A 25,858-nucleotide genomic window follows, 5' to 3' on the forward strand; every position below is an offset into this window, starting at 1 on the left:
CATTATCCTTGGCTAAAAGACAAAGTCCTAAATGGCTCAACAAGGCCACGCATTCTTACTGGAGAGTAGGTATTCCCTTACCTTTCGAGCCCTGGGGTGGGGCTCACTTTATGCATGGTGTGGGGTTGCTGTGATCAGCTTCACATCTGGAAAACTTTGGGAGTTCACAATGCATTGTACCAGACATTTAGATATAGCAGATTATTTAATCTTCACAATAACTTTGAAGCAGATGAAAGACTTTTGAAGTAAAATGCAATCAATATTTCCAACAATTCCCAGGAACTCTTTTTTAAAAAATATTTGTCAGCACTGGGTCTTAGGGTCTTAGTTGCAGCATGTGGGATCTAGTTCCTTGACCAAGGATGGAACCCGGGCCCCCTGCATTGGGAGTGCAGAGTTCTAGCCATCGGACCACTAGGGAAGTCCCTCTGAAGAACTCTTGGATTGACTGTTGAGTGGGAGGAAGCACTGAAATGCAAATGAGTTGAGCATGGTGGATAAAGTCCAGAACAACTGTTATGGGAAGGGCTGTCTTTGGAGAAGCCACAACAGCAGAGGGACTCAATTGATTTCTCCTCAGGAACACATGCAGATTGCTGACCTATGGGATAGACGGCATTCAGTGTCCTCACAGGAGGCCGACAGTCATTTCTGTGTGCTGTACTTTACAGCTGATTTGGTTATGTTCAAGTGTGTGTGTGTATGTGTGTGTGTGTTGGAGGGAGGGCAAAGTCTTCCCAAAGCTAGGAAGACTGTTTAAAAATAATTATATGGATAACTTCTCTATGTGGAGAAAATCCCAGGGGAAATACTTTTAGGACTATTTAAACAAGAAACAGTTGAAACCAAGTTTCTTACCTGAAAAAAATTATACTAACCTATAATGGAAAGTCTTCAGAAACAGACTCCAAACAGCAGTAGTAACTCAATGTGTCTAACTAAATAAATTTCAACAGCCTTTCTTGTCAGTATGTGGCTATCAGAACTTAAAGGATTTTCTGGTGTTAGGCAGACTCCAAAATGATGGGGTTAATAGGTAATCCTGTCCATCAGGCAGTGGGTGTGGCTTTGGTCTCCTGAAGGCAGTCTTTGATTTTTACTTGCTAGTCATTTACCCTAAAACCTTACCATAAGGCCCTGTATATTCTTAGATAAGAAGCCAGTAACAGATTATGATAACTTGAAAGGATAATCATGCTAAAATAATAATAAATTGGTTCTGGGTCCCTAAACATTGACGGTTTATAGTTTTATCTCAGTTGTCAAGATAAAAATAGCCCAATTATCACCTATCTTAACAAATGATTTTAACCAGAAAGTCATCTGAGTATTGAGTCTCAATATTGATGAGCACCACCTCCCTGACGGAAAGAGCTACTGGTCTATTCTTATAAACACTCCTAGTCCTTTCCTGTCCTCCTAGATCTCTCCCAGAAAGCAAAAAAATATCTGCTTTTGCTGGGGATTAACTTTTTTTAAGAAAACTACATTAATATGTCAATATGCCCAGAAAACTAACTTTTGATTGAATATTATTGTGTAATTTATGATTTCTTAGGCTCTAATTAGCTATCAGATTTAATAAAGTACATTTGAAATGTATCTCATAATGAAATCTTTCAGTTTTAAGGAAAATTTTTAAATGAAATGTCAAGTGCATAATGTAACAGTTTTCTCTGGACCACGTTACCCTGTTAAAATTGCTGCATTGTTAATTAATTAAACAATGTTAATAAGCACCTGGGAAGATAAAGAGCCTCAGCTTGTGTGCTGATAGAACCATGAATGTAAGTTGTCAGTAAACAGTAAGCTTGATGTAGGCATCGTTATCTCCATTTCACAGACATGAGGCAGAAATACATAAGTGAATAACCATATAAGCTTTGGAGTTTATATGCTTGAGGGGGCACAGATTTTGACAATCGAAAAAACAGAACTATGTTAAACAACATGGAACTGAACATTATTTTTCATACAAAGTTAAAGCACATTGTATTTCCTTCCTGACCACTTACCCACTTGCTTCGAGAGAGATAAGCTTCACCTGAATTATTATATCTGATTGATGATTGTCATTTATAACTTTATTGCTACTCCTGTCAGGCATTCCTTTGGAAAAGGAGTATGGATTCATTCCATATTCTATAGATTATAAGATAAAGTTAGGCATGTATCTGCTTATACTTTTTAAGATAACCTGTTTTTTGTTTTTTTTTTTAATCTGTCTTTATACTTCAGTTCAGTAGCTCAGTCTTGTCTGACTCTTTGTGATCCCATGGACTGCAGCACTCCAGGCCTCCCTGTGTTTATACTTAGAAGTATCTCTTAATAGTAGGCTTCCCTGGTGGTTCAGATGGTAAAGAATCTCCCTGCAATGCAGGAAACCCATGTTCTGTGCCTGGGTCGGGAAGATCCCCTGGAGAAGGAAATGGCAGCCCACTCCAGTATTCTTGCCTGGATAATTCCATGGACAGAGGAACCTGGCAGGGTACAGTCCATGGAATCACAAAGAGTTGGACACAACTGAGCGACTATCACTCAAACTACTACAAGCTTCGTGACATTGGGCAATTCACTTCCATGACTGACCCTACTTTCCTCATCTGTGCATAGGAACAGTAATTCTAAGTCACATATTTTTTTTCTCTCTTGTTCTCCAAAACCTGCTTCTTTTTTCAAAGGCCATCACAAATCACACCTCCCCCACAGTCTCCTAACTAGCCGTTTAATAATAGTGCAAATTTCAAAACTCTGTCCATTAAAATCCAGACTGAGATGCCAAACTTACCAATTCTAATAACCCTCTCTGGCAATAATCTGCCAGGAATGAGTAAAGGCTGCCCTCTTCAGATGGCCTTTGTGCCCATCTGGACTGCTTTGCTCACAGGATACCTGCCTGGCCCCACAGCTTCTGGTTCAGCGATCTCTACAATCTTCAGCGATCTCTGACTATAGACTTGGTCTACAGTCAGACCAAGCTGACTGCTGGAGCAGTACTGAGGGGAATGGTTGACAATATTTTTAATAAATTCAGTGAGAAATCAATATAAATGTTTAGTCTTTTATCCAATTCACAGTGGTGATTGTGATCATCAAGAAAAACAACTAAAAATGACCAAAAGAGAATAGACAAAACTTGGATCTGCAAAAGTTAACAAGAAAAAAGGCATTGATGGAAAGAATGGCCATACCCATACCAGCAAAATCTTATGACAGAAGAAGATATGGTTAGTAAAACTGAGAAGCAGCCAGACCCCAGTCCACAGATCAAATCTTTTCAAAATACAAACAGATCTCTCAGTAGTCAGAAACAAAACAAAAATGCCCAATATATCTTGATTCCGTGAGGGGTCCTGTCTAGTACAGTAAAACAAGAAAAAGTGTTAAGATCTGAACAGAAAGATGTTCATTATTTACAGACAATATGACTGTCAACAAAGAAAAGGAAATTGATTCTAAAAGCCATTGGAAACCTTAAGATTTCAGTATTGTTGGCAGATATGAGTACAATACAAAAAAATTCAAATGTGTTCCCTTTAAACACCAACATCAAATATGTGATTTCCAAAGATACCATTTACAATAGCAACCAAGGTGCCTTGGAATAAATCCCTCCCGAAATTATACAAGATCTTTATGAAGAAAACCATAAATTACTATTGAAATTCATAAAATAAGACTTACATAAACGAGGAATCCCAGAGGGCCATAAATGGGGAGACTCAGTATTATAATATGGCAATTCTGTATAAATGCAATGTAAACCCAATTAAAATTCCCAAAAGTGGTTTCCTGGAATTTACTAAGCTGGTTCTAAAATTTATAGAGGATCCAAATATAGCTGAGACAACCTCAAAGAAAAAAGAGAAGGAAGAACGTTTCCCATTTAAAAAAAGAAACTAGAGTTAGGCTTCACTTTAAAAACAGGAAGATCTGGCCACAGTGGGAGCAGTAATTAGCTGGAGTTGACTGTCAGCTGCCCCTTCAGATAGACTATGGGCCCTCCAGCTCCCCCATTTCTTTATTTAAAGTACTTGCCTTGTAGATAAATGATTGTGTGCTAGTTACCTGGGGTGGGGAGTTAGGGTAAGAGGAACAAAAGAAATTATTAAAAATGAATAGGTTCTAGGACTTTCCTGGAAGTCCAGTGGTTAAAACTTCACTTTCTAATCCTGTGGGTGCAGGGTCTGATTCCTGGGAGGGAAGCTAAGATCCCACATGCTTCAAGGCCAAAAACACCAAACATTTAAAGGAAAAAAAAAAGATGCAGGGTTGTAACAGATTCAATATTTTTTTTAAAAAAAATGGTCCACATCCAAAAAAAAAAAAAAAACTTAAAAAAAATAAAATACATAGGTTCTGTTTGGTTATGTAAATATCCTAACCATGAAAAAGATATGAGCAGGCGAAAACAAAGAATAAAAGAGTTGAGTGTGTGAATCTAAGATTTTGATACTTCCGGTTAATGATCCCAATTCATATGATCCTGGGCATTTGGGGCGGAGAAGGGATGGAGGAAATCAGGTCAGGAGTTATAAAGTGAAGGAATCGGAAGCACAAGAGTTGGAGATGCTGGCTTCCTGAGACCAGTACTGGAAGTGGAGTAAAGGGAACGCTTTTAAAGAACTCACAGGGATTCTACCTACCCAGATGGTAGGTAGAACTGCAAGAGAAATAGGAAAGAATCCAATACTGGCAGAAAGGAAGAAAAACCTTTTCTGGAAGCCCACCGTGGACTAACCTCTTTGACACAGATTATCTCCTAGAAACCCCACTTTAGTCCTCTGAGAGTAGATATTAATATACCCTTTGCTATGAATGAGCAAATTGAGCTATGAAAACCGAGGTCACTGTCCCCACGTGACAAAGCTGAGATTGGAAGCAGTCAAACTAGGGTCTCCCTGACTCCACAAATCATCTTTTCTTTCACTAAACCCAGAAAGATCACTGAAGCACCCTGAAATACAAGCAGTTATGGTAAAGAAAATAAGATGACAAAAGATATTAAACCCATTGCCTTCAAGCACTCAAGTTTTATCACTGCTTCCAAACACAAGTTGAGACAACAGGGAGGAGTAACAGATTGTGTCCAGTGCTAGCTTTAGTTAGGGAATCTGTGTGAAGGAGGTTTTCTAGGGAGTATAATCGAAAGAGTCCTTTTTCCACAATGTCAGAAGCAAAAAAGTGGAAGAAATACAAGCCACCTTCTCGTGGGGCTGCCTGTTAACTCTGCCACTTGGCCAAGTGATTTAACTCCTATCTCCAACCCCCTGCTTCCTATAAAATGGGTGTAATTACAGTGCCGTTTTGGAAGGTTCCATGTGATAAAGCTTGCAATGTGCTTAGAACAATATTGGACACTTAAGTCCTCGATATAATTGCCATCACGAATATGATGGAGGTCTTTTTAAAAAAAATAATGCAATGTCACTTACTTGGAAGTGTCTCAAAAAATGAGTGACGGATAGAGGTGTAGTGTGATAAGGTATAGTAAAATTTTAATGATAGAAAGTTAAAACAGTTTAAATGTTAAAAGTAAAATGTTCGCCGCAAAATTCTACTTTCTGCGTGTTTGAAAATGTCCATAATCCAGGGTTGCAAAAATAATGCATTGTGATCTGCTTTGGGAGGAGGGAGAGCTAAGTTTTGTCTGTTTTGTTTTAAAATAGAAAAGGTACAAAAACGAAAACAAAATGGGCGAAATCTTTCTCAACTCTGTCCCGCCTTCGGACTGTGGGCCGTTAGCAAAGCCACTTGAATGAAATCATCGAGGACCGCTTGCGAAACAACAAATCCTCGAGAGCGAGGGCAAAGCTGCCAAACCCTCGCGACGGACAGGGACGCGCTCCAAGATCCCCATCCCGATTCGGAGCCGAGGAGGTGGGGTTGGAACGAGCACTAGCGGAAACGCGGTCCAGCCCTTACCAGGGGGTTCCCGGCCCAAAGCCGCAGGACGCCCGAGCGCCTCAAGTAGATACTTTGGCTGGGCGGGGAAAAGCAGCATCGAATTTCAAAAAAAAAAAAAGCCCAAACCCCCACAACCCCGGGCGGGCGCGCGCGATGGGCGCACTTTGGCTGCGGGAGCGAGTGGAGGATGCTGGGAAGGAGGTAAAATGGCCACCGGCGGCGGCGCGGAGGAGGAGAGGAAGCGGGGGCGGCCGCAGCTCCTGGGCCCCGCGCGCCCCTCGACCAGGGCCGAGGAGGCCGAGGGCGGCCGCGAGAAGATGGGCTGGGCCCAAGTGGTGAAGAACCTGGCCGAGAAGAAGGGCGAATTCCGTGAGTCGCGGCCGCCGCGGCGGGAGGAAGAGAGCGGCAGCAGCGCGGGAGGCGGACTCGGTGCTCCCGCGGGTCTGGCGACACCGAGCCTCGGCGACTTCCCCCCAGCCGGCCGCGGGGACCCAAAGGGCCGCCGGAGAGACCCAGCCGGAGAGGCGGCGGACTCCCGCAAGAAAAAGGGTGCAGCCGAGGCGGGCAGGAGGAAGAAGGCTGAGGCGGCAGCCATGACTACCCCGGCGAGGCCCGACGCGGCCGAGGACGCAGCCGACCGGCCCCCCCAGGACGAGCAGGCTACGGCGGCTGGCTCCGCTGCAGGCCCGGGAAAGGGCCGCTTCCTCGTGCGCATCTGTTTCCAGGGAGACGAGGGCGCCTGCCCAACCAGGGACTTCGTAGTGGGCGCGCTCATCCTGCGTTCCATCGGCATGGACCCGAGCGACATCTACGCGGTCATTCAGATCCCGGGCAGTCGCGAGTTCGACGTGAGCTTCCGTTCGGCGGAGAAGCTAGCCCTGTTCCTGCGCGTCTACGAGGAGAAGCGCGAGCAGGAGGACTGCTGGGAGAACTTTGTGGTGCTGGGGCGGAGCAAGTCCAGCTTGAAGACGCTCTTCATTCTCTTCCGGAACGAGACGGTGGACGTGGAGGACATCGTGACCTGGCTCAAACGCCACTGCGATGTGCTGGCCGTACCCGTGAAAGTGACCGACAGGTTTGGGATCTGGACCGGGGAGTACAAGTGCGAGATCGAGCTGCGCCAGGGGGAGGGAGGGGTCAGGCACCTGCCGGGAGCCTTTTTTCTGGGGGCCGAGAGGGGCTACAGCTGGTACAAGGGGCAGCCCAAGACGTGCTTTAAATGTGGTTCCCGGACCCACATGAGCGGCAGCTGCACACAGGACAGGTGCTTCAGGTGCGGGGAGGAGGGGCACCTGAGCCCTTACTGCCGGAAGGGCATCGTGTGTAACCTCTGTGGCAAGCGAGGACACGCCTTTGCCCAATGTCCCAAAGCGGTTCACAATTCCGTGGGAGCTCAGCTAACCGGCGTGGCCGGGCACTGAACACCCGCCTACCAGCCAGGGTGAACACAGAGCCAGCTTACCCCTGTTAAGTGCCAAAACTTTTTTTTAAACCGTTTTTTATAGTTTTTTGAAGGAGATTTTCTTAAACCTACAAGAGACATCTCACTCTGCCTTCCTAAATCGAGTTTACTCCTTTCGGCCTTTCCTGAATTTGGTGACTCTGTCATCAGAATTGACTACCGAGAACTGTAGTGTGCAGATATGTTGCCCTGCCCTTTTTAAAATTTTATTTTCATTTTTGTATTCGGAGACTTTTTTTTCTGGTACTTTTTTACTTCCTACGCCTTGTCTTCTCCCTTGGTTTTTACCCTTGGAGCTGCCTTGCTCATCTTTATGCCCCAGTGCTAGGTGGGGGCCCAGCACATGGTAGGCACTCCATCAGTGTTTGTTGAATTGAGAACATCGTTGACTCTGGCTTCTGTCAGGGTGTTTATCTTTTGCAGTTCATCCCGTCCCCTTTTAATTTGCTGCTTCTAATCTGTGTGGTCTGAGAATTTGTGAAACCAGTGTTGTTAGAAGTGTATGTAACCTGAGTCAATAAGCTCTGAATGGTGGCCACGGGCCTCTCCTATGGCATTAGAATGCATGGACTTTGTGACAGCGCTTTCAGTGGCTCAGAAGCCGTTCTTCACAGAATCATGGAAGCTGGTTTTCCTGCTGAAAAGGACCTAAAAGTTGGTTAAGACCAATCCCCTGGTTTTCCAACAGATGAAACAGTACCAGAGAAGGTTATATGACTGGGTCGAAATCACATAGCTGTCTGGTGCCAGAGCTAGCCTAGAGTAGAGTTCCCTGACCCCAAGCCCGGTGCTCATTCCACTACCTCTCACACTTCACAACATTTTCCTCAACACTTGAGGGCCCAGAAAGTCTGCTCTTTCCAGAATGAGCCCAGGGGAATGCTAAGACATCATCTGGGGGAGGAAGCAGAAGATTTGGCAGGGGCTTCAGAACACTTGGGAGATATGGCAGGGACAAAGGAACACAATCCAGGGTGCACTCTGATGCCCGGGTACCACATCTGGGTTCAAGTGGTCCAGGTCTTTGTGACCTTTCCCCTCCCCAGTCATCGCCATCAGTGAGAAGTAGAAGCCCTCCTGAGTAAAGAAAGGTTTACATTTGCACCTTAGCTTCAGTAGCTAGAGCCCCTAGAGAAGCAGCTAACTGGAGCTCATCTGCAACCTCCTGGCTCACAGGAGAAAATGGAATTCTAAGTGAACTGTTAACTCTAAAATGTACTTGTTAAATAGGCTAAGCGAGGGGGCATTGGGTCTACTAAGTGTTACCAAGTTAAAGTAGAAAAGACAGTACACTGCTTTTCTTACTGTTTTTGTCTTTCCTTTATGTTTTGCTATTTCCTTGTGGCTTAGAATGTAAAATCGGTTGTTTAAAGTTTTGTTCTGAATAAATATTTATCTTTTGTATTGCTAATGCTGCTGCACTATTTCCTTTCAAAATATTGGCTGCAGAGGTTCACAGACCCTAGTTCAACCAAGGCTTGCCACACACCATTTGTTTACCTTGCAAATATATGTCCAGCTCCACAGGCAACATTTTACACCTACTATGTTGTCCCCTGATGCTGGGAAAGATTGAAGGCAAAAGGAGAAGGGGGCAGCAGAGGATGACATGGTTAGATAGCATCACTGACTCAATGAACATGAATTTGAGGGAACTCCGGGAGGGAGTGGAGGACAGAGGAGCCTGGTGTGCTGCGACTGAACAACAACAAATGTTGTCCCAGGCCCTTGGGAGTTGTTACCCAAACCTCTGCATCAGAATCACTTAGTATATAAAACTAAAGTGTTAAGTCCTAACTCACCTCCAAGGAATCAGAATCACTGGAGTGAGCGGAAATGTATTTAATAAGCACCCCAAGCAACTCTTGGGCAGCCAAGTTTGAGACCACAGTTCTGAATAGTACTAACAGGAATGAGAGGGACTCTGCCCTCTGGAGATTACAAACCAGTGGGATAGACAAAGGTAAGGTGTCAATTTCACATCTTACAGTTATTGTAATTGTACTGAATTGGATACAGATTGTTTATGGGCTTAAAAATAAAATGCTGTCTTTTCCAGCTATAAGGGAGGAAGAAAGTCCAGGAAACTTCCCATAGAACTCCAAGCCTCCCTGGAGACTCTAAACACAACCTTCTGAAGGAATTTCTGTCTCTGAGATGATGAGATGATCTGATCCTAAGAATTAACATTCCCAGCGTATTGATTCTCTGACTCAGTGATTTGAGGGTATTTCCAGAGCTGATCTGGTGCAGTTGAGGCCTGGATGGCTTTTGGGAATCATGAGTTTCAGAGCCAGCTCAGCCCTGCTCCTTCCCTTCCTGTCTCCCAAGGCAAACACACTCTTCCCTCCTCCATCCCTCCCTCCCTCTGTCCTCTTACCCCCCCACCTCTTCTACTCTGCCACAGGTTTCCCTCCCTCGCAGTGCAGGAGGCCTGATGGGGGTAAAAGCCTGCATTCATCATAGTCCCCTCCCCCTTCCTCCTAGCGGGCTCTGGGCCAAGGAGCCTCCTTGGAAGGAATCTTCCCTCTCTCTGCCCCTCCCCCCTAACTGGAGGGAGCAGAGGAACAAACTGTTTCCCTGCCCATGCTCCCTGCTCCCCCGCGCCCCCACCAGAATCTGCTCCAGGGCCTCCTGCCTGGCCGTCTCCGGACTGGGCCATGGGCTGGAACAGAACAAACCTCCCCCGACTTCCTCTCCTGATCTAACAGTCCCCAAAATAACAATCCCTCACTGTTCATGGGCTCCTGGGGAGGGTGTCCAGATCCCCAGACTGAGGCTGATGGGCTAGCTGACGTTCATTCCTTCAACTTTCAACAGTACTGAAGGCCATTAGCGCAAGGCCCCAAACAAGGTGCTTTTACACACCTGTGAAAAAGACAGTGCACTTGCAGAGGGAGCTACAGATAAGCAATTTTTAAAATAATATTAAGTATTTTTTATGTTTAAAAGAGTATAGAGTTGCCTCAGGGACAGGTCTGGCAAAAGAAATGATGATGTCTGGACTGAAACCTGCAAATGAAGAGTCAGGTGAAGAAGGAAGAGATATTCAGGCAACAGAAGCAGTCTGTGCAAAGAACCTGGAGACTAGAGCACAAGGTGTGTTCAGGCTGGCTGGAGAGTCACAGGAAGATGTGGTTGGGAAAAGGCCCAGAGGAAGTGACACAGGGCTTGTCAGTGTTAGAAGAGGCTTGGTTTTGTCCTAACACCCTCCACTCTGGCCTCCTTCATTCTGTTCATTTAACACACCAACTCTTTCAAGGCAATGGATTACAGCAAAATAGTCAAGTCCTTTGGGGCTCGAATTCTAGAGTCCTGCAAATAAGTAATTATAATCTGTAATAATGCACTGAAAGAAACATACAGAGTGATATGTTTAATAAGGAATATTGATCTGTTCTTGGGGGTGAGGGATACCTTCCCAGACAAAATGTTTGAACTGAGATCAAAAGACTAGGAAGTGAAGTCACTCAGTCGTGCCTCTTTGGGACCCCATGGATAGTAGCCTGCACCAAGCTCCTCCATCCATGGGATTTTCAAGGCAAGAATTACTGGAGTGGGTTGCCATTTCCTCCTCCAGGGAATCTTCCCAATTCAGGGATTGAACCCAGGTCTCCCACATTGAGGGCAGATGCTTTAACCTCTGAGCCACTTCTGCCTATTTCCACCTTCCAAACCTCATGCTAGCATACCTAATTGTTGGAGCCCTAGCTTCAGTGGAATCAGGAAATGCTTTTGCTTTCCAGCACGTGTAGCACAGAAGGCACATCAAGAGTAGGAATGGGAGCTCTCTGCTAACCAACCACACCTGGCACAACCAGTGTGGCAATAATGCAGAGAGGGGGCAGGGGGTGATGGTGCAGAATAAGACAGCAGATCTCTTGGGGAGGTCTGGTCAGCCACGTTTAGAATTTTGAGTCTAAGAATGATGAGGTGCCATTGAAAGATTTTTGAACAAGGAAGTGACGTGTTCAGGGTTGTATTTTTAAAAGACCATCCAGGATACTTTGTAGAGAATGGGACAGAGGGAAGCCCAAGTGTAAAAAAAGTCCACCAAGGTGACAGATCAGGGTACCTTGGACCCGGATGATGCAAACAGAGAAAAAAGCAGGCAGGATAAAGAGATTTCTAGAAATTGTTAAGTCAACAGGACTTAGACATGGGCTGGAGGAGAAGTAAGTATCAAGGATGACACCCAAGCTTCCAGCCTCTGCACTTGGATAGATACTGGGGCCATTCCCTGAGATGGAGAACAGAGGAGAAAATCCAAGTTTTGGATGAAGGTCTTGAGTCTGATTTTGGCTGTGTTGAGTTTGAGGTCTCTGTAGAGGATGTCTAAAAGGTGTGGAACGTGTGGTTCAATATCCACAGGTCTTAAATTCTAACCAGATCTCGGGCTTGAGGAATAAACACAAGTGACCTATAGCAGTGGTTTTCAAACTCTACCCACATTCCACAGAAGGATATACATTTTACATTGCAGCCATCCAACATATACATGTGTATACTTACATATAAACAAAAAAGTTTATATATAGAAAGAAATCGTATTATCTCTGTGGGTGGTGGTGCACTCATATTTTTTATTGCTTCATTCTTTTATAAATGCTTACATGACCCACAGATTGGTTGAATGGGTGCCCATTGGATTGAATAACGTAGAGGTCATTGGTGAAGGCATTTTAGAGTGTTGTGAGAAAGAGGTGGACTAAGGAACTAATAATCTTCCTATAATGCAGTCTAGCGCTAAGGGTCAGACACGACTAAGCGACTTCACTTTCACTTTTCACTTTCATGCATTGGAGAAGGAAATGGCAACCCACTCCAGCGTTCTTGCCTGGAGAATCCCAGGGACGGGGGAGCCTGGTGGGCTGCCGTCTCTAGGGTCACACAGAGTCGGACACGACTGAAGCGACTTAGCAGCAGCAGCAGCGCTCTCTTTTACTCCCTGTTGCTCTTGGAGTCAGCCTAGCATACAACTCCTTTTCCGAAAGGCTTCTGGGCCCCTTTGGAACCTTGTTCTCAGCCAGAGTGCCCATTACCTTATTCTTTGTCAACTCCAGGTATGGCTGACAAAGAGCTACCAGGAGTTCAGTATGATGAAGTATAGAGTGGTACAAGAGGAGGCTAAGGGTGACCAGGGGTCTCATCAAACCCAGTTGAAGGTAGAGTTCCATGAGAGCATTATCAGCCTTGGGCAAAGCCCATACAGCACCACTTGCTGGCTTGTCAGTGTGACTAAGAATATTTGGGGGAGGATATGTTTTACGAAGGTAAACAGATACATTATGGAGGAGAATGCAAACTTTGTGGTGTTATAAAATAAAACATGGACCAACATCTTTGGAAAGCAGTTTGTTTGGCACTATAAAAACTTTAAATTCACATAATCTTTAACACAGCAGTCATTTATAGAAGATGAATATATAGCTAAACTTGGACACAAAGATGTTATGTATCATGATGTTCACTGATATATTACTTGGGGTACCAAGGACTGGAAACAACCTGATTATCAATTACCTATCAATAGTAGTTAGATGGTACATTCAAATACTGTAACACAAGGAAATGGCAACCCACTCCAGTGTTCTTGACGGGAGAGCCTGGTGGGCTGCCGTCTCTAGGGTCGCAGGAAGTTGTTAAACAGCTATTAAAAACCTCCTAAGACACATTTTAAAGTGAACAAAGCAAGATATGGTATGCTTCTGTTTACAATTCAATTTTACTTTTTTCAGCTTTGTTGAGGCATAATTGACAAAATTGTAAGTTATTTAAAGTGTACAATATGATAACTGATAAACATTATTACATACACATGCTTATTTATGTATAGAATAATGTGGAAGGATATTAGTGAAATTGATAACTATTGTAGCTTCTGAGAAGAACCTGCTATTTAGGATTTGGGATGGAAGGAAAACATTTTCCGCAGTATATCCCTGGTAGGGGCTGTGGGGGGTTGTTTCTATTTCATGTATTATCTCTGGCAAAAAAAAAATTAACAAAAACAAAATGGAAAAGGCAACACAAGACTTGAAAGAAATTCCTGTGGACTCCTTAGAAACAGGAGTCCATTTTCTCTCTCTCTAAAAATAAAACATTTTGATATGAAAGTTTAAGACTCTAGAACAGCCAACTCACTGGTCTCCCTACTTTCAAGCTTCGCCTCCTTCCACCCAGGAAAACTGTCCCCCAGGTGAAATTTGATCACAGTAAGGCCCAGCTTGCTGCTGCTGCTAAGTCGCTTCAGTTGTGTCCAACTCTGTGCGACCCCACAGACGGCAGCCCACCAGGCTCCCCCGTCCCTGGGATTCTCCAGGCAAGAACACTGGAGTGGGTTGCCATTTCCTTCTCCAATGTATGAAAGTGAAAAGTGAAAGTGAAGTCGCTCAGTCCTGTCTGACTCTTTGCAACCCCATGGACTGCAGCCTACCAGGCGCCTCCATCCATGGGATTTTCCAGGCAAGAGTACTGGAGTGGGGTGCCATTGCCTTCTCCAAGGCCCAGCTTAAGGACCTTCAAAGACTCTGTGTCCTGGGTTGCGGGGTGTCACCAGGCCTTGCCTGGCTGCCCAGCCTCCTCTGAGCCTCCCCTGCTCCCCCTGGCTGGGCTCCCAACAACCATTCCAGGAATTCACCCTTCTAGACCCATGGTTAACTCTTTGCCTTCCCTGGTGCTCAGCGCTAATGCTACTTCCTAAAAACAGCCTTCTCTAACCTAGACCAAACCCTTTTACACTCTCCCCTCCTTTTTGTGGTCACTGCAGGTACAATATGTTTATTTACGCTGTGTTTTGATTAATATCTGCCTTGAGTTCCCAGAGGGCAAAGAACATGACTTTTTTTTTGCCCTTGGTTTTAGTTCCAACATTGTGTACTGTACCTGGCATACAGTAAAAGCCCAATAAATATTTATTGCATGGATAATCTAGAGATTACTTGGCTACAGTTACAGATCAGGATATGTACCTCCTTATCCTTTTTAACCTTTTTTTAAATTGAAGTATAGTTGATTTACAGTGTTGTGTTAGTTTCAGTTGTACAGCAAAATGACTTTAGTTTTACATATATATTCTTTTTCAGATTATTTTCCATTATAGATTATTATAAGTTACTGAATGTACTTCCCTGTACAGTAGGTCCTTGTTGTTTACTGTATATAGTCTGTAATCTTCCTTGTTCTATGTACATGACATTCAAAATATCCCTTAGCACACCTGTTACTGACTCTACTGAATAAGGGCTTATTCATTCATCTTTAAAAAGCAAATTCAAATTTTGAGATTAACAAATACACACTACTATATATAAAACAGACAACAAGGACCTAGTGTGCAGCACAAGGGGTAGTAACTTGTAATAACCTACAATGGAAAAGAATCTGAAAAGTTTTCTCTCTCTCTCTCTCTCTCTATATATATAGGAAGAGAGAGAGAGAGTTCTGAATCACTGTAAATCAACTACATTTCAATTTTAAAATAATAATAATTTTTTTTTTTAAAGCAATTCACTCCTTTGGTCTTCTCCCCTTTGGTAAGAGTTTCCTTCAGCCTGAAGGTCAGACCATTCTTCCTATTCCTCTGAAGGCATATCATTGAAACTTAGCCTGCATGGCCCCCAAACTGTGAGGCCCAGTGGATTGTGAATGCCTAGCTTTAACAAAACACTTCCTTACCCCTGGCAAGAGTAGCTCTGGCCCTGAGCCCTGCCCCTCCTCAGGGGGTGGGGTGGGAAACTGTGGGCACAAGAGGAACTGCCCACCCAGAGTCTGTGCCCTCCTTTTCCAGACCATTCTCTGAAGCCTCAGAAGTCCCTTCCAAAATATCTCTACGCTCATTCAGAGCCTCCGTGGGCCTCATCCCTGGGTTCATCTCAGCTAAGGGCAGTGCAGCCTGATGCACCCCTTATAGACCTGAGGCTTAGGTCTCAGAGTAGCTGTTTTAAGAGTCGAATGGATGTGGGGGCTGGGGTATTCATTCATGCATGCTGGGTCTGATGGGGTGGGAGGTAGCAGGACAAGGGTTAGAAACAGGATCCAGTGAGCAGCCCTCCCTGGGCAGACACATCCCCTCTCTGATCTTCAAGGGTCCTGGAATTCTAATTTGAACCTGGCCCTCCCAGGTGGTGGTGAAAATAGATCCGTCAAAGAGGAGAAGATACCATATTTAATTTAACACATTAAATTGATGGATCACTTCTAACTATAGAGACACATGGTATATGGGCCTCCAGTTGCACACTTGTCCTGGGCACTACAAATATCCCTGTTTGGTGGTGTTATTTCTTAGCTCAGACAAGCCATTTCCTTACCAGAAAAAAATGGGTTTAATGGTAACTGCCTTATCAGGGCTGATAAGAAATTGAAATAAAGATTCATATAAAGGGTTTGGCAGAGTGCCAGGCCCGCAGTAAACAGTAGCTATCATCGTTATTTTTTCCTTTTTGCCCTCTGGCTATCATCTCCCATGATTTTTTTTTTTTTTTCATCTCCCAAGATTTTCTAGGTGACATCCAAACTGGTTTCTTATGTAAGATTTCCACACTGCTCTTTCCTCCTCCCTCGTTACCTACGAACTGATAACCTCCTATTCTCTCCACCTAGTCAAATCCAGTCCTTCTTCAATTACAGGAATAGCTGCTGGTGACCACAGTTTATGTTTCGGGCACCATATTAAGAGGTTCCCAGTCATTATCTCAACTCAGTTCTCAACTCAGCGACTTAACGAAGTGGGTACTGTTTATCATCCTCCAAACACAAAGACACTGGGAGCTGGAGAGTCGAAGCATCGACATCTGGTAGGTGGTAGGGCCGGCGGGAATGAGAACCCGGGGGTCTTACTGCAGACAGGTCTCCCAAATGCCTAGTCACGATCCAGTTTGCCGCCCCCTCCGTCCTTCCAGTGTGCCGGCCAGCCCTCCCTCCTCCAAGCTCAACTCCAGGCTCTTACACCCCTTCGGGTCTGTCTTTGGACTTTCCTCCCCAAAGGCAGGGCGCTCTGTCTCACGCCACGTTGCACACCCACATCAGGGATCCTCCCTCCTTCTGTTCTCTTCCTTCCTCCCTACATAAGTATCGCTTTCCTACTCTGCTAGGCTTTGTGTTCGTTCACATGCTGAATGTTATCAATGAGAGGTCAAGGGAGGATGGAGTTATTCGTCATTTTTCTCTTACATCTTTAACGGACTGTTTGATTTTTTTTTTTTCCCCCAGTGAGCACGCAGGCCAGGTTTCTCGAACCCAGTTCAAATGTTGCTTGGCTAGGTTGGTTTGGTCGGAAGAAGGCCCTGTCCCCTTAACTCCCAGCCCCCACGCCTCCTCCATCAGCCCTCAAATCCAGGACGCCCATCCCCCTCCGGAAGGGGGGAGTTGGGAACGAACGCCGAAATATGAGTGGCTCTTTCAAGCCTCCGTTGCCGTAGAAACCGACTGCACAGGCCTTGGCGGTCCTTTATACCATCCTCAGCGACGCAGCCAATGGGCCACGAGCTCCATCCAGGCGTCCCCGCCCCACAGCTGCCCAGCAACCCACCAATGGGCAGGTCTCTTGGCTTAGAGTCCTGCCTTCCGCTTAGGGACACCACCAGTGAGCTTCGATCCTGCTCCCTCCTGATTCAATGTAGCAACACTCGATTTTTCAAAAGAAGGAATTCTCCAAATTAGAAGGAACTAGAAGTAACGCCTCTGTCAGTTGCAGCCTGAATAATCTTTGGCTGCTATTTTATTTAAGGAGAACAAAAGTGTTCCAATTACACAGTATATGTTGTTCTCTACTAAAACAATTTTAGGCAATGAAAATTTAGGCAGTGGGGTTGATACCATCTCTATGTGGATGTCTTTCTTTATAGGTGTTTTCATTTAATTTAAAATGATCAAGAAGCTAGTCAATTTTCTTTCTTTGTATTTCAAATGCATACAAATGAAAGACGCTGAGATTTGTTACTGAGTTCCGAGACATTGACCTAAGCAATTGATAGTCGACTTTTATTGGACAAAACATACTGAAACTGTAGGATAAATGAATATTTCTTTTACTCCATTGAAGAAATTCCATTTTTAAGGCAGGCTGTGTAATTACTTTAACACTCTAAAGTCTAAATAAACTAAACGTGTTTCTAAAACCTTATGCCATCTTTTTTAAAACAAACTTTATTTTTGAGAACAGTTTCAGATTTACAGAAATATTGTTAGAAGATACTACAAAGTTCCTATATCCTCCACTCATCCTGTTTCCTCTATTATCAACATCTTACATTAATATGGGCTTCCCTGATAGCTCAGTTGGTAAAGAATCCGCCTGCAATGTGGGAGACCTGGGTTCTATCCCTGGGTTGGGAAGATCCCCCTCGAGAAGGGAAAGGCTACCCACTCCAGTATTCTGGCCTGGAGAATTCCAGGGACTGTATAGTCCATGGGGCTGCAAAGAGTGGGACACGATTGAGGACTTCACTTATATTAATATGGTGTATTTGTTACCATTAATAAATCAACATTGATGCATTATTATTAACTAAATTTCATAGCTGATGCCAATTTCCTTAGTTTTTACTTAACATCCTTTTTCTGTCCTGGGATCGCATTCAGGATGCCACATTGCATTTATCTCATGTCTCCTTAGATTCTTCTTGGCTGTGGCTGTTTGTCAGACATCAACAGGACTATCACAATCGGCATTGACCTTGATGCCCTGAAAAAGGTAGTGTCTGTTAGGTTTCTCTACCTTAAAGTTACTCTTCTTTTACCCCTTTCCTTGCTCTCTTCTTTGGAAGAGAGTGAACTCCGGGAGTTGGTGATGGACAGGGAGGCCTGGCGTGCTGCGATTCATGGGGTTGCAAAGGATCGGACACGACTGAGCGACTGAACTGAACTATGTTTAGCCCACACTAAGTAGTAAGGAGGAATGTTCTATCCCCTTGAGTGTGGAGTATCTATTATACTTCAGTTATTTGAAATTTTTCTACACCGAAGGTGTGTTTCTTTTCCTCTATTTATTCAGTCATTATTTACATCAGTGGACTCACAGATGTTTATTTCATACTTTAGGTTATAATCCAGTACTACTTAATTTTGTCGCTCAAATTGGTCCCGATTTGGCCTTTGGGAGCCTTTTTAATTGGCTCCTGAGTCCCTCTGATATATTCCCATCTTTGTGTGTCTTTTTATTGTTGTTGAGCACTTACTTTCTGGTAGTGTATGTTATCTCAGACTCATCTCGTATATTCCCTGCCCCAGTCCTAAATTAGCTGTTTCTCAAAAACCCAGATTCCTCCTATTAGAGAATGGTATTAGAAACCAAGATTTCGACCCTAAGTGTGCTCATTGCTACTCAGATGTTTCTTTTAAGCCTTCCCAACTAACAAAACACAGAAATACATGTATATATGCTAACCTGTGCACATACACATATCTATGAATAGTTCTGTATGTAACCATCTACGTCTATATTAAGCTATTTGTTATGAGGTTCTATTTATATTTTCAACTCTGATCTATTACCACATGAATCATTCTAGCCTCCTCCCCTTGCTTATCTGTAAATTCCCACTCCAACAATGAGAAACCTGGCTCCCATCATCCACCAGCCATTTACTTAATTGTTTAATTCTAGTATACATGTATATCAGTATCAGCATTGTTAACCCATACCCCTGTGGGAAAAGTTATCAACTTTCTGTACACTTTCTTTTGCTTTTAGTTTTACAGACTCTGCTCATTTCTAAAATTACTTAAGTCAGGATCCTCCCCCACCCCCCGACCCCCACCACACCCCTGCCTTTAGTGGGGTTGTTTCATACGTTTGTGATACAGTTTCATTGCTTTGTCACATTCTGCTTTCCATTTTGAGATTCTCCCCATGTTCTAAATTATTTTTTATAATTTTTCATGCATTAAGATTTGCTCTTTCTATTGTTTAGTTCCATGGGTTTTGACAATGCATAAGGTCTTGTATCCACCATTATACTATATATTAATAGAAGAGTTTTACCACCCTAAAAATTTCTCTGTGCTTCACCTATTCAACCCTCTCTCCCCGAAAACCTTGACAACCATTAGATCTTTTTGCTATATTTTGTCTTTTTGTACCTTTTTTTAAAAAAAGGGAATACACACAATAGAGTATTTTGGTTGTTGCTCATGTTACAACTCATTGACTGTTTACCATGTCCCATGTCCTGAACTATTATGCTCTCCCATTTTGCAGATGCGAAAACTGAGGCACATGAGTTGAAGTAACTTTGTAAAGTCTCATAATATTGAACAAAGTTTGACTTCACATCCTGGATGCGTTGATTGTTTAAAGCCCCAGTATGTCCATGCTTGACTTCTCAGTCATCTATGGGAGTCCTCTATATATAGCCAATAAGAGGAGAATGATTTATTTCCCAGTTTACCCAGGCACTCTCAGTTTATCTCTGTTCCAGCATAATTAGTAATAGTATCCCCTTTCATGAAAAAAAATATGGTTACCTCCAAAGGAAAAATCTAATGAATTTCAGAGTCAGGTTGTGGGAGTAAGAATTATATTCTAGGAGATGTGGAAGTGTGCCAATGGGGTGTGCCAGATATCCAAATAAAGTCAGCTCCTCATCTAGTCTCCTTCCCCTTCCTTCTCCCAATATGATTATTCTCCAAGTCCACCAGTCCTATTGGTGCTGCTGAAATGCCTCTGATGCTGTCCTCTTCTCCACATGAACGTGCTCCCAGTCTGGTCTTTCTTCTCTGCCTTGTGCTTCTCTGAATTTCAAACTATATCTCATGGACTGGCAACCCATAATTCCATTAGGATCTTTAAGATTTGGGGGATTTCACAGAGAAGTAAATAAAATATAAAATCCTCCCTCCCTTGAAAAAAACTACTTATTTTAAAATTTGGAGATGGACAAAAGATTGCCAGCTTTTTATTTTGCCAAGTAAAAATGAGGGAAACCTCCATCTTCTGTATTCGTACTGCCTATTTGAAATATAATACCAACTCTAAGTGTTATTTTAAATTTTCCAGAAGCCACATTTCATCTTCTTTTTTTTTTTGGCCACGCCACATGGCATGTGGAATCTTAGTTCCCTGACCAGGGATGGAACCCGCACCCTCTGCACTGACAGCCTGGAATCTTAACAACTGGACGACCAGGGAAGACCCCAGAAAGCACGTTTTAAAAGGTAAAATAAATAAAGTTTTTGTTGTTTAGTTGGTAAGTCGTATCCTACTCTTTTGTGACCCCACAAACTGTAACCCACCAAGCTCCTCTGTCCATGGAATTTTCCAGGCAAGAATACTGGAGTGGGTTGCCATTTCCTTCTCCGAGGGGATCTTCCCAACAATTGAACCTGTGTCAACTGTGATGGCAAGCAAATTCTTTACCACTGAGCAACCAGGAAAAACCACAAATAAATAGACAGGTGAAATTAATTTTAATATATTTGATTTAACCCAATATATCCAAAATGTTATAATCTCAAAAATATTAATGCGATAGTTTACATTTTTTGTGCTATTGGAAAACCAGTGAGAATTTTGTACTGAAGCACATTTCAATTTGCAGTAGCTATATTTAAGTGCTCGAGAGCAGTGCAGTTCCTTCATGAACAGTTCTTTCCCATTAGTCAGTAAAAGAGCCCTGGAATATATACACACATTCACATATGATCATAATTGTTGAATTTTTCAGAGAAGACATTTAGATGAATCAAAAACTGAATTCCCTTGTTCCTGTTGCTTTCTCTTTATTATTAATGTCTTTGAGGACCATGCCAGTTCAAAGACTGATGTTTTAGAGCTAGACTCAGGGTGGGGAGAGTTGCATGCTGCTGTGACAGCCATGCCCACAGTCGAGTTGGCTCCTTCCTCCTTTCACTACATAGATATTAAGAGGCTGTGCTGTGCCAAGATGTGCTAGGTGCTGGGGAAACTGGAAATCAGGTGGGTCCTCTGAGCCCATGGAGCTCCTGCTCTACCATGGTGTACCAAGTAGGACCCTGCAGGCAATGAGAGGGTGTATTGTCTGCAGAGACTCTGAAAACAATAAAACTGATTGAATATCTGTCTGCATTTTATTATTACCATGTGCCCACAATTCTAAACCATGCCACTGATTAAGACATTCCTCCCTGAAAATCAAGCTGTTGGTCTAACCTGAGTCCTAATGATATATTTGTAAGCTTCGAATTGGCATATTTTAATCACTTGTACACTAGTCGACATTATCACCCACCAGGGATTTACATCACAGCACTCCCAGCTATACATTCAGCCCCTAACACACACCAAGCCAGACACAGTTATACGTGTTAGTTTTGAGAATAAGTTCATAACAGTCCAGAATTGTTCAAGCTCGCTTCCTGAGTACTTGTGTCTCTAGCCCCTTTGGTACAACATATGGCTGTGTTTAAACAATAGATTGAAAATAAACAATGATAGCCCAGTGATTAGGAAGCTGAAGAACCAGAACTTGAGTTGCTTCAATTCTGCCATTCTGTGTGACCACTTGAAGGTTTGTATTTAAAATTCAAAACAGTGAAACAGTGAACTGCAGAGTGTGGTAACTGCAAATTTTATTTTTTAGTAAAATAGTATTATATATAATATTATTATTTAGAAAAATTATGTTTTACCAAATTTGAATCATATATTTAACATTAAAGTTGATTCTTAAAGTATTTTCTTATTTTTCAATTTTAATGTAATTAATGTAATGGAATTATTGCAACAGATTGCTATGTGGGTATGTTTTTTTATTTTCTTTATCTTTGCAAGGAAATATATTAAAGTAATTGGAAAGTATGGATCAAATACTCTTTCCCTTTTTTTGTACTACAATATTTACTTTTACTGACATGATTACATATACAAAGTTCAATAAAGGAATATTTTCACCATCCACATTTCTTATCTGGCCATTACCATTAGTATTATTCATTGTGTTTCATGCTTACTGAAAATACTGTCATTTAACGAAGGTGGATGTTAAAAAATTATCTGTTCTGGGACTTGCCTTGTGGCCCAGTGGTAAAAGATATCTTGCAATACAGGGGACAAGGTTCGATACCTGGTCAGGGAATTAAGATCTCACATGACTTGGGGCAACTACGTGCACCTCGACTACTGAGCCCACAAGCAAAAACCCAAACCTGAGCACGTGAACTAGAGAGGAGTCCCCACTTCCTACAACTAGAGAAAGCCCACACACACAGCAAAGAGGCTGTGCACCGCAACTAAGACCCAGCACAGCCAAGTAATTTTTTTTTTTTAATTTTCTGTTATAAGTATCAGATGAGCTAGGCAGGTCACTGGTGCTCTGAAGAAAAGGAACATGGGGTTAGGAGAGCTCTAAAGAGGCAGACAAGAGGCAGGAGTGCTGGAAAGGTGAGAGAACAGACTTCCTAGCACCCTGGGTGCGGAGTCAGCTCAGCCTTTTCCACAAATTGAAAGTGACTCAAGACTGAGAAACTCAAAGAGGAGAGTCAGATAGGTGAGCAGGGTCAGATCATGCTTGGCCTAGGTGAAAGTCCGGTGTTTATCTTGAGAGTAATGGGAAAAACACTGATGGGTTTTAAGAAGGGAAGATGCACAATCAGTTTTGTGACTGAAAAACAACATCCTTCTAGCTTCAGTGAGGAGAATGGAATGGAAGGAGACATGCTGGGTACAGGGACCAGAAAGGAGGCTGGACAGGTACCAGATAAGAGATGATGGTGGTCTGGACTAGAAGGGCAGTGGTGGTGAGCATCTCTCTGAGAATCTTTTTAAAGATATTTTTAAGAATAATTTTTTGGGGGGCTGCACTGCATCTTCGTTGCTGCGTGCAGGCTTTTCTCTAGTTGCCACGAGTGGGGACAACTCTCTAGTTGTGGTGCTGCAGATTCTCACTGCAGTGGCTTTTCTTCGGATGCACCAGGGCTCTAGGGCTTGGGGGCTTCGGTAGTTGCAGTTCCCGGGCTCTGGAACACAGACTCAATAGCTGTGGTGCACGGACTTAGTTGCTCTTCAGCACGTGGGATCTTCCCAGACAGGAATCGAACCCGTGTCTTCTGCACTGGCAGGTGGATTCTTACCATTGAGCCACCAGGGAAAACCCTGTCTGAGAATTTTACCGTCTATCTGCCACAGTCTGGATTAAACAGTTCAGCGGTGAGCCCGACCTTGAACTCCTGTGGCCTGCAAGGTTTAGACTCTGGGACCCCTATTTGAAATGATTCAGGGTAATCTGTGTGCACAGATAAATACCACATCTCAGTGGCAGCCTGGAGTTTTGGGGTTTGGGTTTCAAAATTTCACTTCCTTCCCTTGGCTCCCAGAGGAATCTGAGCACACTTATATTAGACCACTGACTGTGATTCATTTAATAAATATGTATTGAGTACCCACTGTGCACCAGGCACTCTCCTAGGGACAGAGCAGGAAACAAAAGACAAAAATCTCTGCTGTCTTGGAGCTGGCAGTCCAGTGGAGGGGAGAAGGGCAAAAAACAACTGAACAAATAAAATATTCTGAAATGCGGTGAGTGGTACAAAGCAAAGAGAAAGGGTGAGGAGTTAGAATATTGCAAGCAAAAATTAAAGAGTCTAACAATACCAAACTTTGGACAAGATGTCCAGATGAAGAGGATCTCTTCTATGTTGTTGGTGGAAAAGTAAACTGGTACAGCATTCATATATCTCAGATGCAGCCACCACATTTCCCATAAGATACCTGAGAGACCTTCCAGGTCCTGGGAGACCAGGAACACATTTAGGATTGTTAACAGGAACACTCTTCATAAGACCAAAAACCTGGCAATAACACAGATGTCCAGGAACAGGACACTAGATAGAAAAAGTGTAGTACATGGGATGGAATGGAATGGAAAAATGAATGAACCCTACACAGGTGCAATCATTTAGATGAATCTTACCACTATAATAATGAGAAAGTAAATATCAGAGTATTACATACAGCATGGGAAAGTTGCTCAGTCATGTCTGACTCTTTGCGACCCCAATGACTATACAGTCCATGGAATTCTCCAGGCCAGAATGCTGGAGTGGGTAGCTTTACCCTTCTCCAGGGGATCTTCCCAACCCAGGTCTCCTGCATTACATACAGCATACCTTCATGCTAAAGCTAAAGGCAAGATAATGTATTTTTAAGAAAACATTTTAAAAAGAGAAAGGAGAAATCAAAACCCTCATACACTGCTGATAGGAATGTAAAATGGGGCAGCAAATCCATTGAGACAGAAAGTAGATTTATGGTTGCCTAGAGCTGGTGGTTACAGCAGAGGAAGAGATGGAGGAGTTAATGAGTAGAGTTTCTTTGGGGAATGATGAAAATATTCTAAAACTGATTGTGGTGATGGATGCATAGCTCACTTAATATCTCGTTGAATTGTATATTTTAAATGAGTAAATAGTCTAGTATGTAAATTATATCTCAATAAAGCTGCTCAGCTTTTTTTAAGTGTAAGAGAAGACTTAGGATAGACATTACATCAGTTGAGAGGAAGCAGGGGATGGGATGGGAAAGGAGTTCATAGGGGAAGGTAGGTTGTTATCCATGTTCCAGTTCTTGTGTTGGGCTGCTGATGTCACCAGGTTTTACTGTATTATATACAAATAAGTATATACAACCATGACCCGAACCAATCATGGGCAATGATAAAACTGTCACAGACCTACAATTTTGTGTACCTGAGACACAGGGGAATGGGTGGGCAACAGCAGAGAGTGGTCAGGGCAGGCCATCTCCGGAGAGTCGGTGTGAACTGAAGCTAGAATGAAATGGACCAGCCATGTGGGGATGGGGGTGAAGAATTTTCTAGGCTGAAGAGACAGCGTGTACAAAGGCCCTGAGGTTGGTCCAAGCCTTCTGTGTTTGAGGAATATTCAGGAGACCAGTACTTGAAATTCTAATATCTATATCCCATTTAATCTGTAAAATAACCATATGAGGAAGAAACTGCTTTTTTCTATTTTAAGGGCAAGCAAAAGGAGGCGTTGAGATATGAATACAGGAATCCTCACTCCATCGAGCACTGAACCGTCCAGGCTACCGTTGTGAAGGTTTAAACTCGGGGATCGTCAGACCTCAGCTTCCAATAAAAGGCCGGAAGAATAGTTTGGTTGGGAGCAGAGCCTTTTCCTTCCGAGAGCCCTGTGCCTTTAAGAGTCGCCCCCTCCCGCCACCAAAGCTCCAATTTCCCTCCCGGGCACCCAGAGCATCACCCCGCCCCCAGCATCTGCGGAGCCGCACCCCGACCCTTCCTCCCCGCTACCCCAGACTTCCCGGCTGCGCTCTCAGCCCCCGCCCGCCCAGGGGTGGGTGAGGTCTACAGCCTGAGACAGGCACCTTCCAGCCTGGATACTGCCCACTATGCCCCAGCAAAATGCTACCCTAGAGACCCTCACACCGACCCCTCCCAGCTCCCGACTCCGTGGAGCGACGCTTCAGCGCCCCATCCCATCGTCGGGCCCACGTGCGCGCGGTGAAGGTGACCTCCCCCAGGGGCAGCA

At 43.6% G+C, this 25,858-nt stretch overlaps 1 protein-coding gene and 1 long non-coding RNA gene across 6 annotated transcripts; both read left to right on the forward strand.

Annotated features, from left to right (window-relative positions):
* The first annotated feature begins 6,099 nt into the window (after positions 1-6,099).
* On the forward strand, positions 6,100-8,783 carry ZCCHC3 (zinc finger CCHC-type containing 3). Its single transcript, XM_086332606.1, has one exon. The coding sequence runs from the start codon at positions 6,117-6,119 to the stop codon at positions 7,329-7,331; it is 1,215 nt and encodes a 404-aa protein (XP_086188732.1). The 5' UTR covers positions 6,100-6,116; the 3' UTR covers positions 7,332-8,783.
* Positions 8,784-15,524: 6,741 nt separating this feature from the next.
* On the forward strand, positions 15,525-25,462 carry LOC147360463 (uncharacterized). Of its 5 annotated transcripts, none has more exons than XR_015139178.1 (5): positions 15,844-16,170; positions 17,991-18,068; positions 20,432-20,530; positions 20,638-20,770; positions 25,325-25,462. It is a non-coding gene; the product is annotated as an uncharacterized LOC147360463 (long non-coding RNA). The 5 variants fall into 5 exon arrangements; XR_015139181.1 differs by having other exon boundaries at positions 15,847-16,170; positions 20,373-20,530; XR_015139177.1 differs by lacking the exon at positions 25,325-25,462 and having other exon boundaries at positions 15,525-16,170; positions 20,638-22,252.
* Positions 25,463-25,858: the final 396 nt, after the last annotated feature.

This window comes from Bos grunniens, chromosome 13, assembly GCF_055505025.1.
Source record: "Bos grunniens cultivar Pamir isolate PY7600 chromosome 13, Bosgru_T2T1.0, whole genome shotgun sequence".
Lineage (NCBI taxonomy): Eukaryota > Metazoa > Chordata > Mammalia > Artiodactyla > Bovidae > Bos > Bos grunniens.

Excerpts from the sequence above, each read along its gene's own strand:
- ZCCHC3 (XM_086332606.1), top strand. The coding sequence starts at position 6,117 with ATGGCCACCGGCGGCGGCGCGGAGGAGGAGAGGAAGCGGGGGCGGCCG.